This window comes from Penicillium psychrofluorescens (genome assembly GCF_964197705.1).
Source record: "Penicillium psychrofluorescens genome assembly, chromosome: 1".
NCBI classification, from domain to species: Eukaryota; Fungi; Ascomycota; class Eurotiomycetes; order Eurotiales; family Aspergillaceae; genus Penicillium; species Penicillium psychrofluorescens.
Window position 1 is genome coordinate 4,368,678 of NC_133439.1, and position 15,209 is coordinate 4,383,886.

General features: G+C 54.9%; 6 protein-coding genes across 6 annotated transcripts; 3 read left to right on the forward strand and 3 right to left on the reverse strand.

The window, feature by feature from the left end:
* Positions 1-320: 320 nt before the first annotated feature.
* PFLUO_LOCUS1640 (uncharacterized protein) lies at positions 321-2,249 on the reverse strand (the record flags this gene model as incomplete). Its single annotated transcript, XM_073778697.1, has 5 exons — positions 321-616; positions 675-1,304; positions 1,355-1,801; positions 1,861-2,056; positions 2,112-2,249. 5 exons carry the CDS (start codon positions 2,247-2,249, stop codon positions 321-323), a joined length of 1,707 nt encoding a protein of 568 aa, XP_073635726.1.
* A 489-nt stretch (positions 2,250-2,738) lies between these two features.
* Positions 2,739-3,653, reverse strand: PFLUO_LOCUS1641 (60S ribosomal protein L16A; the record flags this gene model as incomplete). The annotated part of the gene is made up of 4 exons (XM_073778698.1): positions 2,739-2,877; positions 2,938-3,250; positions 3,415-3,550; positions 3,633-3,653. The coding sequence occupies 4 exons, from the start codon at positions 3,651-3,653 to the stop codon at positions 2,739-2,741; spliced, it is 609 nt and encodes a 202-aa protein (XP_073635727.1).
* A 769-nt stretch (positions 3,654-4,422) lies between these two features.
* Positions 4,423-5,484, forward strand: PFLUO_LOCUS1642 (uncharacterized protein; the record flags this gene model as incomplete). Its single annotated transcript, XM_073778699.1, has 2 exons — positions 4,423-4,618; positions 4,694-5,484. 2 exons carry the CDS (start codon positions 4,423-4,425, stop codon positions 5,482-5,484), a joined length of 987 nt encoding a protein of 328 aa, XP_073635728.1.
* A 1,464-nt stretch (positions 5,485-6,948) lies between these two features.
* Positions 6,949-8,613, forward strand: PFLUO_LOCUS1643 (uncharacterized protein; the record flags this gene model as incomplete). Its single annotated transcript, XM_073778701.1, has 1 exon — positions 6,949-8,613. One exon carries the CDS (start codon positions 6,949-6,951, stop codon positions 8,611-8,613), a length of 1,665 nt encoding a protein of 554 aa, XP_073635729.1.
* Positions 8,614-9,471: 858 nt separating this feature from the next.
* PFLUO_LOCUS1644 (Sterol O-acyltransferase 2 (Sterol-ester synthase 2)) lies at positions 9,472-11,368 on the reverse strand (the record flags this gene model as incomplete). Its single annotated transcript, XM_073778702.1, has 6 exons — positions 9,472-9,498; positions 9,558-9,599; positions 9,656-9,911; positions 9,974-10,690; positions 10,750-11,193; positions 11,247-11,368. 6 exons carry the CDS (start codon positions 11,366-11,368, stop codon positions 9,472-9,474), a joined length of 1,608 nt encoding a protein of 535 aa, XP_073635730.1.
* Positions 11,369-11,950: 582 nt separating this feature from the next.
* Positions 11,951-14,645, forward strand: PFLUO_LOCUS1645 (clathrin associated protein complex large subunit; the record flags this gene model as incomplete). The annotated part of the gene is made up of 4 exons (XM_073778703.1): positions 11,951-12,084; positions 12,138-12,326; positions 12,378-14,484; positions 14,550-14,645. The coding sequence occupies 4 exons, from the start codon at positions 11,951-11,953 to the stop codon at positions 14,643-14,645; spliced, it is 2,526 nt and encodes an 841-aa protein (XP_073635731.1).
* Positions 14,646-15,209: the final 564 nt, after the last annotated feature.

Below are 15,209 nucleotides of genomic sequence, written 5' to 3' on the forward strand. Positions count from 1 at the left end.
AGGGGGACGATATGACGAAGGAAGGGCGCGAGGGCGAGAACGTGATGGCGGGCGCGTGGAGAGATCGGAGGGGGAGGGAGGGATGGAACTGGTGAAGTGGAGAATATCAACTGACAGATGGAGGTCGATCTCGCACGAGGAGAGTGTAGCAGAAGCGACCAAATCCGGGCGAGGAAAGGAAAGACCGAATGAATGGTCCAGCTCACTACTGTCAGAAATGAAGGGTTGGGGCCGGTTTCACGGCGGAGTCGGGCGCCAAGGCGGCTTATCGATATCGATCTATATTTACTCCCTCGACGGTTCTGCTATGGTAATAAATACTACTTCCTCACCCATTCGCGCAGAACGTTCTTGCGGATCTTGCCCGTGCTTGTCTTGGGCAACTCTGCCACCACATCCACTTCGCGCGGGATCATGAACTTGCTGATGCCACTGGCGTTCCGCGCCCACTCAATCACCTCGGAGCCCTGCAACTGTTTGTCCGGCTTGACCGTCACAAAGGCCTTGGGTCGCTCGCCCCAGTGGGAGTCGGGGACAGCGACGACCCCTGCTTCCAGAATATCCGGGTGCGTCACCAGCATGGACTCGAGGGCAACCGACGAGATATTTTCGCCACCTGCCATCCATTTGTCAGCCAGTGCTTTGAAATAGTTCGATGTCCTAAAAAAACATACCGCTGATGATGATATCCTTGGCTCGATCGAGGATCTGGATCGCGCCGTCGGCATGCCAGATGGCCAGGTCGCCCGAGTGCAGGACGCCGCCCGCGAACAACTTGCGAGTCGCCTCCGGGTCTTTGTAGTATCCCCGAGCACAGATATTGCCCAAGAACACAATCTCGCCAATCTCCTGGCCATCCTTGCGAACATCTGTGATGGTGCCGTCGGGGATATCGGCCTTGATCACTCGGCAGGGAAGACTAGTGATGAAGCCATGCCCCTGCCGCGCCATCTTTTGATACTTCTCCTTGAGAGTGATCTGATCCCATTCCGGCAGGTAATATCCCTTGGTGATGGGGCCGTATGTTTCAGTCAGGCCGTAGACGTGCACCGGGTGCAGGTTGAGGTCTGTCATCTGCTCAAACAGATGCGCAGTGGGTGGACTGGCAGCCACCGTGACACGCACGGGATCGGGCAAGCGCTCCGCTTCTTTGGCATTGCAGAGCAGCGTATTGACTGTGGGGGCTGCGTTGAAATGGGTGATATGCTCTTCTTTCAGGAGTCTCCAGATCTGCGGATAGTCGATCTTCCGGAGACAGTAATGCGTGCCGCGCACTGCGGTTACCGACCAGGGAAATGTCCATCCTAAACCAGGGTCAGTCGAGCGGTTGCGAACAAAGAATAAGAGCACGAACCCATGGCATGGAACATAGGAAGAGTCCATAGGTAATGGGCTCGCCCACGGTGGTAGTTCAACCCAGATTCGACGACATTAGCCAGCGCGGCCAAGTAGCATCCTCGATGGGTATATTCAACACCCTTGGGCCGGGCCGTAGTGCCACTGGTGTATGCCAGCGCAATCATGGAATCTTCGTCGGCCGCCTGGCTCTCTAGAGCACTCCAGCCTTTTGCCCCGGTTTCCGAGTCATAGCCCAGTCCTTCGAGAATCGCATCGTCAAAGGGGCCCTTTAATTCTCCCTCCGTTGCATCGGTGTCGGTATCTACAATAATAGGCACTTTGGGATGCGCCGACCGATATAGTTCGAGTAGAGGGACGAATTCTTCGTCCACGATGATCACGTCGGCATCTCCGTGGTCGAAGATATAAGCGATATCTTCGGGTTTGAGGCGATAGTTGACCGCTACACCGGAGCCAGTTTAGTGCGGTATTCTCGTAGATGCCCCAGGACTATTATCTTACCAACATTCACCGCACCCGCCGCCGCAATGCCAAAGATCGATTCCAGAAATGCCGGGGTATTGGGGCACAGGATTCCCACTCTCTTGAAGCCATGCTTCTTGAGGTAGTACGCCAGACCCCTAGCACGGTCGGCGGCCTCTTGGTATGTCCGACGCAGCACCTTGTTGTTGGCTGTCACATGGTAGATGGCCTCGGCCTGGATTGTGTGTCTGTGTTAGATTGCGATCAATCTCTCTCGAGTCTTCACGTACATTGGGCTCAATTTCCGCTGCTCGAGGAAGGAAGAAGGTTGGTGATAGGGTATGGTGATTGTAGCGATGCTCAAAGGGGGCTGGGCCCGAGGAGAAGTGGCCCAGGAGGCTCGACAGACGCGACTTGACACCTGACATGATCGACTGTTATACAGGAAGGCAAGGAGGACAGACGGGACTATTGTGATTGCATCTGAGTTGGAGAATCGTCCAGTTATGCGGGGAAGTTAGTCATAACCTAGGTTTCGGCGGGCCGGGTAGAACAGGGCCGGATACCTGCAGTCACTAGGGCTAGGGATCCCTACGGAGACCTACGCCAGACTACACTAGGAACGGTCATAACGTATGATCATTGAAACTCTTGAATGTTTTGGATTCAACCGCCACGGCGCGAGTCAACCGGCCAGCTATTTGGAACAACCTTTCTTCCCATGCAACTCCGTTTTTTCTGCTGTTGGAAAACCCCGAAGAGCCCCAGTCCCCTCTATTCCAGGAGAAACCGGGCGATAGATCAAAAAAGGTCGATCTCGGCTTGCCGTTCAAGATTCGCGGAAACAAAAATAAACCGTTTGCGATCCCATTCCACCAGTCAACACACAACCACCCGGCTCCGCGCTAATAAGGTATCTAGTAGCCGTACTGAGCAAGCTGGGTCTTGGTCTTGCTGTTCACGTTCGCCTTCTGCTCTGCCTGAGCAAGGTTGCGGCGAGCGGCCTTCTTGCGCTCGTAGTATGCCTTGCTCTTGACCTTCCGTCGCTCCTCGAGTCTGTGAGAGTCATATTAGCAATTTTTTTCTTCATCCGTAATCCGCTGTAGGGATACCCACCTAGCAACAACATCCTGGTACTTCCAGCCAACCTCGTGGCTGAGACGGCCGACGGTGCAGTACTTGCGGCCGGGGCGCAGTCTCAGGATACGCAGAGCCTGGGGAACGACGACACGCTTCTTCTTGTCGTAGGGGGGAGGGACACCCTCGAAGACCTTCAGGCGCTCCATGGCGGCGGCACCGCGGGCGGTCTTGTGCGGGATCATGCCGCGGACAGCCTTGTAGAGGATGCGCGAGGGAGCGCGGAAGTGGAAGGGACCGCCACGAGTGGGGTTGAAGCGAGTCATCTTGCGAAGGTAGGCATGGTACTTCACTGTGTGCGAATTCGAGTCAGCATGGATCACTCATTCCAGTATTTCATATGCCCCGGTTTGATTGTGTATGTCTGGTTCTCCAACTGCTGATCATAGTGTCCTCCTCTTGTGCGAATACGAAATAGAAAAAAAAAAACTCGAGAGGCGAGGGGGGCAAACGTACGCTTCGCGCGGAAGAACTCGCCGGAGATGTTGAGGGCTTCACATCTCACAACGACGATCTTCTGGCCGTTGAGCAGCTGCTTGGCAACAGTGCTGGCCAGGCGACCCAGGAGGTGTCCCTTGCCGTCGATAACGACCTGGATTGAAGATTGGAGTCAGCGAAGTCTGTCGTGTGCAAAGCGTTCGACTAGGAACAGGGAAGACAGGAATGGAACGCACCACTGGTTCGAAGGAGGACATCCTGCTCTGTCACCGTATGAAAAGGAGATGTCCCTTGAGGTGGATGGTTGTCGGCGGTGGTTGTCGTTGGTGTCGAAATCCACACACGGATCGAAGTGAAAGAGACTAAGCGAATTGTGTTGTGCGGGACCATGTGACCAGCAAGCCCTGAAGGGCTGTGAGAGTCACGTGTGTGTGGCAAGTGTGTGTATTATATAAGCATTGATGCCTGAGCAGTGAGGCGGATAATCTGGCCCAAAAGCACAGTACTGGCCCCGTCGGACCCCCAACCGCTACGTGCCTTCTTCAAGACAGAGAAACTCGCGCGGAAACCGTCTTTTAGCAGCCGGCCTGTGTCTAAACCATCAATTCTAGACTGTACACGATAAACTTAAATGTCAGATCAATCAAGAGATACTGTCAACCACAAAATCCAGGGCCTCAGACAAATCAAGGACTGGATGATAGGTGAACAATAGACAACGCAGCTGCATAGTTCCAGGGACACTACGACTCAGTATGATTCCAAAACTGATCGCTGGCCTCTAAACTTCATTGGGAGCATATGGAGACTGTCGCTCTATGACAATCACTATTTCGTATCCCTGGCATCGCTGCTTCAGGTCTTGATTCAAGCCGGAACATCAATCAGATGAAATTGAACGACAGGGCATGGATGACGAGAAGAAAAGAGGACCCGAAGGAGCAGCGGCAGGAAGAGGCGGTGGGGACGCTTTCCCCACACAGGCAGCTAAGCCAAGTATAGTTCTGTTCACTACAACAACACAAGATGCACCGCAAGACTCGCTTCGTCTGCGTCTCCGACACCCATGGCTACACACCCTCCGAGGCGGGCTTCAAGATGCCCCCGGGCGATGTCCTGATCCACGCCGGCGACCTGACGAACAACGGCAGCATGGCGGAGCTGCGGAAGACGATGGCGTGGATCTCCCAAGCCGACTTTGAGATCAAAATCGTCATTGGTGGTTAGTTTCTGTCTTTGATGCCCGACAATGCGTCTGCCGGTCCCCTTCTCATCGGCTAAGTTGCTGAACGAACAGGCAACCACGATGTCACTCTCGATCCGGCATTCTATGCCGAGCATGGACGAAGTTTCCATGGCTCCAATGTTGAAAATCCACAGCGATGCATCGAGCTCATCGCGGGCTCTTCGGTCATCTTTCTTCAGCATCAGTCGGCCATAATTCGGCTGACTCGATCGGACGGGCCACAGACGGCCTTCAAAGTATTCGGATCGCCTCATTCCCAGTTCGAAGGAAATTGGGCCTTCGGGTATGAATCGAGGGAAGCCACCGTGCTCTGGGATCAGATCCCACGCGACACGGATATCGTGGTGACGCACACGCCGCCCCGGTCTCACTGCGATGCGAAACCGACTGGGCGGCATGTTGGGTGCGATGCTCTTCGCCAGCGCTTGAGCCGCATCAGGCCACCGCTAGTCATTTGCGGCCATGTGCATGAGGGGAGAGGCTACGAGCGAGTGCGCTGGGGAGCAGCAGATACGGTCGAGCGTGTGATCCGGGGCACTTTGCCGCCGCGAGAAAGTAAAAAACAGAGTCTGGTGGACTTGACGGGGAAACGGGACGAGCCTTTCGACAACGACGGGTTTTGGATTGAGAGTAGGAGTACAATTCAGGGAAGCTCCGTCGCTGGCAGGTCATCTGCAGGCATGGAGCATGAACGACAGTTACTCCGCAGGGAGACCTGCATTGTCAACGCGGCCATCATGGCGACCAGCTGGCCGCATCGAGCCGGCAAACGGTTCAACGCCCCCATCGTGGTCGACCTGGAGCTTCCGGTGTGGCACGACGCGAATCCCCCGGGTGTCTGACCTCGGCGACCGGTCTGCTTGCTTCGGATCGACACGCCGTAGAGGGAGTGGCATGCAATGCTATTGCATGCCCTGCAGCGTGGCTGGGACCTGAGGGAGGAGCTTAGGCCCAGTCGACGGCGTTTCTGGTTGGCCGCTTTGATACCACCAACCAGTCGGCGGCCTGTCAAATCGAAGGGTTGGCTGGACTCCCGCCTGGAAGGTTCTAGCGCTGCTTAAAGCGGCAGGCAATAAATTATTCATCACATCATCATCGTCGTCCCCGTCATCTGGTGTTCCCCTCAGACGTCTCAGCCAGCGGCTAGCCGCCGGCGTTGACTGGAGGGCGGAGCATCCGGGCTTTCGGGGTATCCCTTGCATGAAAAGCCATGCGAAGGTGATCATTTTCTTCAGGTCTGACTCGATCTGGGGTTCTCGTGCGCTACAGACAAACAGACCGACCGGGCGAGTGGCACACAACGGCTCAAACAACTCAACATCCACAGCATTCCGAAACAAACCCTGGCCTCGACGGTCGACGGGGCGGGGCAGCCGCAGATCATGTTTAAGTGTGTGTTTATGTAGCTAGCGGACGGTGTGACGGGTGTGCGACCGGCTCGAGTGGCCGCGGCGGTCTTGTTTTCTAAACTCTGGCTAGGAGAGGCAATGGCTGGGATCGCAAGCCCTACCTACTAGCTCGCGGATGCATCTCCCATCACATTCGGTCAACTGATGGGGCAAGCGCGTCCAGCTGATGTGAGGCACCCCTCGATGACATGATTTTAGCAAGTTACAGGTAAGAGGCGGGGCGAGAATTCAGTTGGTGATGGTGGTGGTATGTAGTCGTGGTGAGTGAATTCTACAACCGTTGTTACGGGGCGAGGCAAATAGGTCTGCCATAATGCATACCGGTCGGGAGTGGCCGTCAGCAAGGCATTTAGTCTGGTTGGCGCATGCATCCCCCCACGAACGAGGCAAAGAATGACAGGTGAGGCGAGGTCTTGAAGCCCAACAGGGGATGATGGGATGGGGGCCGCTCGGCGTCATCCATTCCGGTTCAGGGCGATGGAATGAAGGATTACATGTTACCGGTTATTATGATTATTTATGACACCCGAGTCTCGGCCGCTTTCCATTTCTCTCTCCTGATTTTCCCTCTCAGTATCTGTAATACTGACTCAAACGCCACTTTGCCCATTCATGTGGCTGAGTGCTTTTTGCCCCTGATTTCTGCCATCGTTTTCGCCTCTCATTCTCGCTCCTAGTCGGCTCGGGTCTTCGGATTCTTCCTCTCCTTCATACACTCTTCTCTCGCCCTCCAGAACAGTCTGGATGCATCATCGGGGTTCGTTCGGCTGGTGGCCTCGTCACATACAATACACCAACCAAGCCCCCTCCTCCACCGCCTCTCTCTCTCTCTACTCCACTTCCCCATCACCGCTTCTTCCCCCCCAACCTGTGAGTCTCTCTTGAGACACCACGGTGATGGCCTCTCCCCCCGATATAGACCCCTATGCGACCCTGGGCGTGCCCAAGGAGGCCACCGTCTCCGAGATCCGTGCTGCCCATCGCAAACGAGTCCTTAAATGCCACCCCGACAAGATTCAGGACGAGTCGCAACGGAATGCCGCCCAGGATGAGTTCCAGCGCGTTCAGCAGGCCTACGAGCTGTTGTCCGATGACACGCGCCGAGCTCGCTACGACCACCGAGCCAAATTGGCCGATCTGCGTCGGGAGCTCCTAGAACGCAGACGGACGACCGACTCGACGAACTACTCTTCGCCACGTGCCCCTGGGTCGACGGGTACCTCGCGCGAGTATCGTGATGGACGCATATACGAGGAACGGGTACCTCAAGATGTGTTTTTGGACGAGGACTTGCGCTTTACCGATGAACCGAGGCCCATGTCTCGCAAACACGATGAGTTTGGTACGAGGTCCAAGCCCAAGTACGGCGAGGACAAGAGGAAGTCCCGGACCGTGCCGGTCAGCAGCTACCGTGCCGCGAAGGAACAGGCCCGTGATACCGCCAAGGCCACGCATTCCGAGCGAGCCAAGTATCGCGATAAGGAGCGGCGACGGCAGGTGCGGGAAAAGTTTGATCATCCGGCAGCGCATGGCGAGTCGGACGACAATGCGTCGGATTCCAGTGTTGCAGCCGGTGCGACGTTTGTTCGCAAGCCCCAGCTCAATCGCCGGTCTCGTACGGCGGAGGCTCAGACAGCGGAGTCCTCGCGTCGACGTGAACGATACTACGACGATGACAATGAATATTCCGACAAGCACCGCAGCTTGCACACCCAGGCGGAGGACTACATTGAGCGATCAAAGATCCCCAATAGTAGTCGTCGGTCGCGGGTGTCGCGGTCCCCACAGCGCTACCGTGGCTACGAGTCGGCGGAACCAGAGTCGTCCGCTTCGCGGCGCGCGGCTCGGTCCACCCCCAGGCGCGGCTCCTCGTCGCGCAACCCGTCATATGACGATTTGGACTCCTCTCCGCGTCCCAAGTTTCCCCCCAAGATGCCCACGGCCGCAACATCTCCGACCGTGAAGAACCCTCGCCCTTCATTGTTCTCGACACGGTCCGCCACGACGTCTGCTTTCACCCGGCCTAAGCCCAGTCGTCAGGATTCTTCATCGCTATACAACATGGCCCATGAAACCATCCCGGCGCGCTCCTCCAAGCTGCACCGGTATGACTCCGGGTACTCCAGTCCCAGCACGCCCGAGATGCCGGCAAGATCGAATTCGCCGCCCAAGCCCTCCACCCGCTACAAGATCGTGACAGAGCCCGAGGACCTTCCGCCTTCCAAGCCCAAATACCATCGCACAATCTCGCCCGAGCGCACAGAGCGTACAGAGCGCGCAGAGCGTCCGACACCCCGACCTCCTCCCAAGCGCAGCACCACAACTTACTCCTACACCTCGGAGTCCTCGCCTCGCATTGAAACGCTGAAACCACGCGCTGAGCGCGGGTCTCCGGCGCGGCCTTCCTACCGCGATGTCGAATACACGACTCGCGTGAACGATCGTGACGTCAAATACGCTCGCGAGATTCGGCCCGACGATGTCCTTTACTCTAATCGCAGGGCCTATTACGACACCGCCCGCGCTCCTCCGCCGGGGAGACGGCAGTCGGCCACCGCATAAATTTCCACAATCACGACAGCTCTCTCTTGGGTTTTGGGTGTTTTCATTTGCAGTTTTTCATTCCTTCTTGTCAATACATATCTGGCGTGGCTTGTCATTCGACAACCTCTACGCCTGCCACAGAAACCCTCTGGTTTCATCAAACCATGGCTTCTCATTACTATCAGATTCCCCCCCCCAGCAGAGCAAAGTCCTGGAAAATAGTTGCGGATGGTATCTCTCCGTGAGAGCTCGACTGCTCGCAACCGGGGCCGTTTTCTGGTCCTTTTTTGGTGTTCAAGAGCTAGCTGGGAGCTAGCTGGTGTCTTTGTTCTTCCCTCCTATCATTATCCCAATGAAATACACACCGCTCTTGGCATCCGGATATCTCTCCTTTGTCTTTTCCTTGATAACTGTCTTGTCTGTCTTTTCCTTGGAATCATCATCATGCCCATGTTTTAGAACTCTCTCGGGAGGCCCAATTAACGAATTACGTTCCTTGATACGACTGATAACGCTTTTGATTCGGTTATATGTATGTTATTTGAACAGAATGAAGAGGATTAGTAGTAGGTACCACATATTTCTGGATATTGAGAGTAGAGTAAAGTAGAGATTGTATTTATTTGGACCATTGCAGGCTATGTACTGGGAAACGAAAACGTCCATAACAAACTCAGATAAAATCAATCGCTACACATTAGCAAAGCACATGGTGGTTATGTGTGAACATTTCCCAGGTCTATCTATGTCTTCTTTCCCCTTCTACTCCTTCTCTTCATAGACATTGTGGTTATTGTAAGTCACACTCATGAAACAAACATATACACAGTACATCTGGCGCTAAAAGGCATCAAACAGGCAACCGGCCACGAGTTCTTAGATCAGAACATAGAAAGCACACATCTAAAGCACGAGTCAGCATTTCACCGAGGATAATCGAGCGTCAAAGCGTAGAAACATACCATAGCCAGGCCCAGAATCATGGAGCACCAGAAAAAGACATTCTGTGTCAGAAAAATCAGCCATGTGTACTAGACCGAAAAAAAAAAAAAATACTCACGTTGAGGATCGTCCGACCCCGGAAGAACCGGGACTTCTGCACAGCTACGATAGGCAGCTGCAGCATCATAGCGCCGAAACCGTAGCCGCGCAGTTTCTTCGTGATGCAGCTCATGACCAGCTCATGGGCCAGAGAGCTGACCAGGAACGTGATGAGCATGGCGACGGGCTGAGAGAAGTGCGAGCGCGAGGGGAAGTAGACGTGTCGGAAGAGGAAGTGATGCACGGGGACGTTCCATTCTCGGGAGAATTCGAGCCTGTTAGGAAGGGAGGTGCTTAGTTGGGGAATACCGACAAGGATGGTGAAGAGAAGACGCACCAGTCACACGAGTTCCACCAGTCTGAATAGAAATGCCGGTCCGCGAACCGGGTCATTTCCGCGAATGCGCCGAGGATGTACTCGAAAATGACCAGGAACACCAGCAGGAAAGTCAGCAAGAACGGAAACAGGAGCATGCTGATAGACTCTGCGAGGATGAGTGCTTTGTCTGCCATGCTGTCGTAAAGGTCCAGCTGGAAGTGGGCCTCGTTCAGGACGGGCAGAATGAATTCTTCGCTTAACAGGGTCAGCAGGAAGATACATCCAAACACAGCTAGGGCCTTGTATCCGATTTCTCGCCAGCGGCGCTCGGGATTACGCGGGTACTCGAGCTCATAACACAGCGTTGGACAGAAGAGGAAGTCGATATAGTTTCCTACATGGAGGTTCTGTGGGTAGGAGATGTTGCCCAGTGGAGAAGTCAGCTCGGTGGCGAGATCCTCGCGCAACTTGTCGAGGGGCTCGGTCGGGTGGCCTTCTTCATGGTCCTGGTTCGTTTTCATGGATGGCCGTCTTCGCGGTGTCTCCGGGTACCGGACCGCAGTGGAGGAATTGGTCTTGATCTCGCTTGGGTTGTCCAGAGCTGCCAAGCGGCGCTGGGTTTCGCTCAGGTGCCCATTGTAGAAAGCATAGGAGTGCAGCTTCATTAGGATGGTTAGGAGGTGCAGCGTGAAGAAGACCTGGGCAGTCCAGGTCCAACGGCGCACGAACGGCCAGCTAATGCCCAAGTCAGTCAGTTGAGAGTGTGAACAAAGATAGAAAGAGAAGGGACTCACTTGAGCCACAGAAACATCCACAGTGCCTCGCCCAGACTCTGAATCACCACCCCAGCGCGAGACCACCGCAACCACTGCGGTCCAGACCGGTACAACTTGTGAAGTGGTAACACTAGACCTGAACTCACCACCATGGCCAGATCGCTGAGCCCCATCTCATACACATTGGCCGTCAACAAGCTCCACACCCGCACGCGCAATGGGTATCCGGTATCCTTGATATTGCGCAGCATCGTCGTCCCTACCATAATGGCCAGTCCAATCCAGAAGAGGGTGAAGAAGCCCCTGAAATTATGGTAGTCGCTCTCCGGATCAAAGTGGGACACGCGTGGCACGTAGTCGATGGTGTAGAACAGGCGGTTACGCGCCCGCACCTGCTTCTTGGCCGTGGAGATGGACCGCGCTGAGGGCGGTGCATCCTCAGGGATGGGTGTGGACCGACCACTGCATAGATTATGAGCCATTGCGCTGCACGAGCGGTCCATGCTCGAACGTACCTGTTGTCCAGGGAGAGCTTCGAGGCCGCAGGAGAGAGCGACGACTCCGATTTCAGATCGGATTGCAGAGGAACAGCTCGTGGCCGTAGGCCCGAGCCTTCGTTGGGGATGGCAGTGGACATCCTGGGTGAATTGGATATCTCACAGGGAGGTCAAGAAGGAGTTGCGTGGTTTATTTGGGTCGAGCGCGATGCCGAGGAGGAACGAGGTCCACTACGTCATTCAGCCTTACCGTTAGTGACCGAGGAAGTGCACCTAGCCCAGACTCCGAAGTATTCTATACCCAGGACATGGATGTTCTTTCTATCCTCCTGCACTGAATTTAGTTATTGCCGTGCGTTGACACATCTTCGTTCATATTTCCACAAAATACATTTCTGCCTCAGGCACTAATTCTAGGTCACATGATCCTTACCCAATCCAGCCTAGCCCCGCGGCCTCAATCAAGCCAGGTCGAAACAAACCAAAAGCACGAAGTCCAGACCGTTGAACCTCTCCCCCGCTTCGATCCTCTTCTCTGTTCTGGAACCTCTGCCGTGGTCTCCTCCTGACGCTCCCTCCTCCTGTCTCTTCCCTTTTCTCACCCCGCCGGCGGGGGTCCTCGTGGTCGTCATGTCTTCCCGTAAGTTGTTGCCCGCCGCCCCTCCATCCCCTGATGCCCAAGGCCCCTCCCCCGTCGAGGTCGCGTTGCTGATCCCGGCTGGATGGTCTTAGTCAAGCAATTCATTCGGAATGTCCGTTCCGCAAAGACTATTGCCGACGAGCGAGCTGTCATCCAGAAAGAGAGCGCCGCCATTCGTGCGTCGTTTCGAGAAGAGAGCCACGACTCCGGTGTCCGGTAGGTGGTAGCGAGCCCTCCCCAATGGATACAACCTCCTAATTGTCTTTCAGGAGGAACAATGTGGCTAAACTGCTGTACCTGTTCACTCTCGGAGAGCGCACCCACTTTGGCCAAATCGAATGTCTGAAACTCCTCGCCTCACACCGGTTCGCCGACAAGCGGCTGGGATATCTGGGGACCATGCTGCTACTGGATGAGAATCAGGAAGTCTTGACATTAGTGACCAATTCTCTTGGAAAGTATGTGCTGCATTTGAAATCCTCTCGTTTCTCATTACTGACCAAAGGCAGTGATCTCAACCACTCTAACCAGTATATCGTCGGCCTGGCACTCTGTGCCCTCGGCAACATTGCTTCGATCGAGATGTCCCGCGACCTGTTCCCCCAAGTTGAGACCCTCATGTCAACCGCCAATCCCTACATTCGTCGGAAAGCCGCCATTTGTGCCATGCGGATATGTCGCAAGGTCCCGGATCTGTACGAGCATTTTCTGGAGAAGGCCAAGACACTGCTGGCAGACCGAAACCATGGCGTCCTGCTTTGTGGGTTGACCTTCGCGATTGACCTATGCGAGGCAGAAGAAGAGGAAGAAGGTCCGGAAGGCGTGATTGAGATGTTCCGTCCACTCGCTGGAAACCTGGTCCGCGCCTTAAAGGGACTCACATCGTCCGGGTATGCACCCGAGCATGATGTCTCCGGAATCACCGATCCTTTCCTGCAAGTGAAAATTCTGGGGTTCTTGCGTGCCTTGGGCCGGGGCGATGTGGCGACCAGCGAGATGATCAACGACATTCTGGCCCAGGTGGCCACCAACACCGACTCGTCAAAGAACGTGGGAAATGCTATTCTCTACGAGGCGGTGCTCACCATTCTGGACATCGAGGCCGATTCGGGACTGCGGGTGCTGGGTGTCAACATCCTTGGAAAGTTCTTGTCTAACAAGGATAACAACATCCGCTATGTGGCACTGAACACCCTGAACAAGGTTGTGGCCATTGAACCTAATGCGGTACAAAGACATCGCAACACAATCCTAGAGTGTCTTCGGGATCCCGATATCAGTATCCGCCGGCGCGCGCTCGATCTCAGCTTCCTGCTGATCAACGAGGGTAACGTGCGAGTGCTGGTGCGGGAACTGCTGGCTTTTTTGGAGGTGGCCGACAACGAATTCAAGCCGGTGATGACTACACAAATTGGAATTGCTGCCGACCGGTACGCGCCAAACAAGCGTTGGCACCTGGACACGATCCTGCGGGTTCTCAAGCTGGCTGGGAACTACGTGAAGGAACAGATTCTATCGTCGTTCGTCCGCCTCATTGCAACCACCCCTGAACTGCAGACCTACGCCGTTCAGAAGCTTTACTCATCTTTGAAGGAGGATATCTCGCAAGACGGTCTTACCCTGGCGGCTGCGTGGACTATCGGTGAATATGCCGACAGTCTACTGCAGGGCGGCCAGTACGAGGAGGAGGAACTAGTGAAAGAAGTTAGGGAGAGTGATATTGTCGACCTCTTCCAGAACATCCTCAACAGCACCTATGCAACTCAGATTGTCATCGAGTACATCACCACCGCATCCATGAAACTCACCGTGCGCATGTCAGACTCCTCTCAGATTGAACGCCTGCGCCGTTTCCTGTCTAGCCGGACATCCGACTTGAGCGTTGAAATCCAGCAGCGTGCCGTCGAATACTCCAATCTGTTCGGGTATGATCAGATCCGCCGCGGTGTGCTTGAGCGGATGCCTCCACCTGAGATTCGCGAGGAACAGCGGGTTCTGGGCGCACCTACCAAGAAACGCCAGAGCAAAATCCTCCGTGACAAGTCGAAGAAGGTCTCCCGGCCCGCTGAGCACGACCTGCTTCTTGACCTGGTCGGTGGCGGCGAAGCCCCCGTCACCAGCCCGACTGCGAACGGATCCAACACCGCAGATTTACTAGCCGACATTCTCGGCGGCGACTCCGGCATGTCCTCTCCGCCTCCGACTGGCCAGCAAAAGACCAGCACCAGTGCCATCATGGACATGTTCGGCAATGGCCCGACATCACCCCCGCCCTCCCAGCCGGCCTCCTCTGGACTGGACTTGTTGGGAGGCGGTGGTGGCATGGGCGCATCTGCACCTTCTCCGGATGTAACCGTTAACGCCTCCACGCCCGCAACCACTGCCTTCAACAAAGAAGGCCTCGTGCTCACCTTGCAGGTGCAACGGAGCGCCGGCGGCAATGCCCAGATCCTAGCCCGCTTCCGCAACGACTCCAACTTCAACAGCTTCTCCAGCGTCGGTCTGCAGGCTGCCGTGCCGAAGAGCCAGAAACTGCAGCTGAGCGGTATCAGCAAGGCTGATCTTGAAGCTGGCGATGAAGGCACGCAGTCTTTGCGAGTTACCGCTCTGAGCGGAGTGAGTTTTATCCTTTTTTTATCTAGACATGTGTTCTTTTCTTTCGCTAACTTGTGTGTCTCCAGTCCCTCCCACCCAAGCTTCGTCTCCGTCTCCGCGTCACATATGCTCAGGACGGTGGCAACCCCGTCACTGACCAAGTGGATTGGACGGAGCCCTGAAAACCTAATCACCTGTCGACATACTTACTTCAAGAGTAGGAGGAGAGAAAAAGGAGGAGGTCAAATTGTGTTCTCCTCTGCCTGTTTTAATTTATCCCAAACCCTCTTTCTATACCTTTCGTCCGCAATCCCACATACACATTCCACCTACTCTAGATCTTATCTTATGACCGGTTGGTGCGTTTTTCGTTTTTCTTCTTTCTTGGCTCAAAAAAAAGAAAGGGAGGGGTTTCATCTTTTTTCTTGTACATGCTTCGGTAGCAAGATGAGAGCTTAAGCGCAGGCAAGTGTGCCCTGTGTTTTGCTGCATGGTGCGAGTTGAATCCGGGTCCTTGAAGAGATCACTTGATATTCTTATGTTGTTTTTCATTGACAGTATATGTGGTCAGTAGAGTAATGTAGAGGAAAAGAGGACGCAAGCAATGATTTATATCTCTGGAACGTGTCCGAAGCACGCTGTGCCGATGCCGTCCCCCTTGGACCCCTCCTGATAACCACGCCTATTGACTTTGATTGCTTTGCTGTTTTAACTGGTATAATCGTCACTGTGGTTGGTACTGCTGT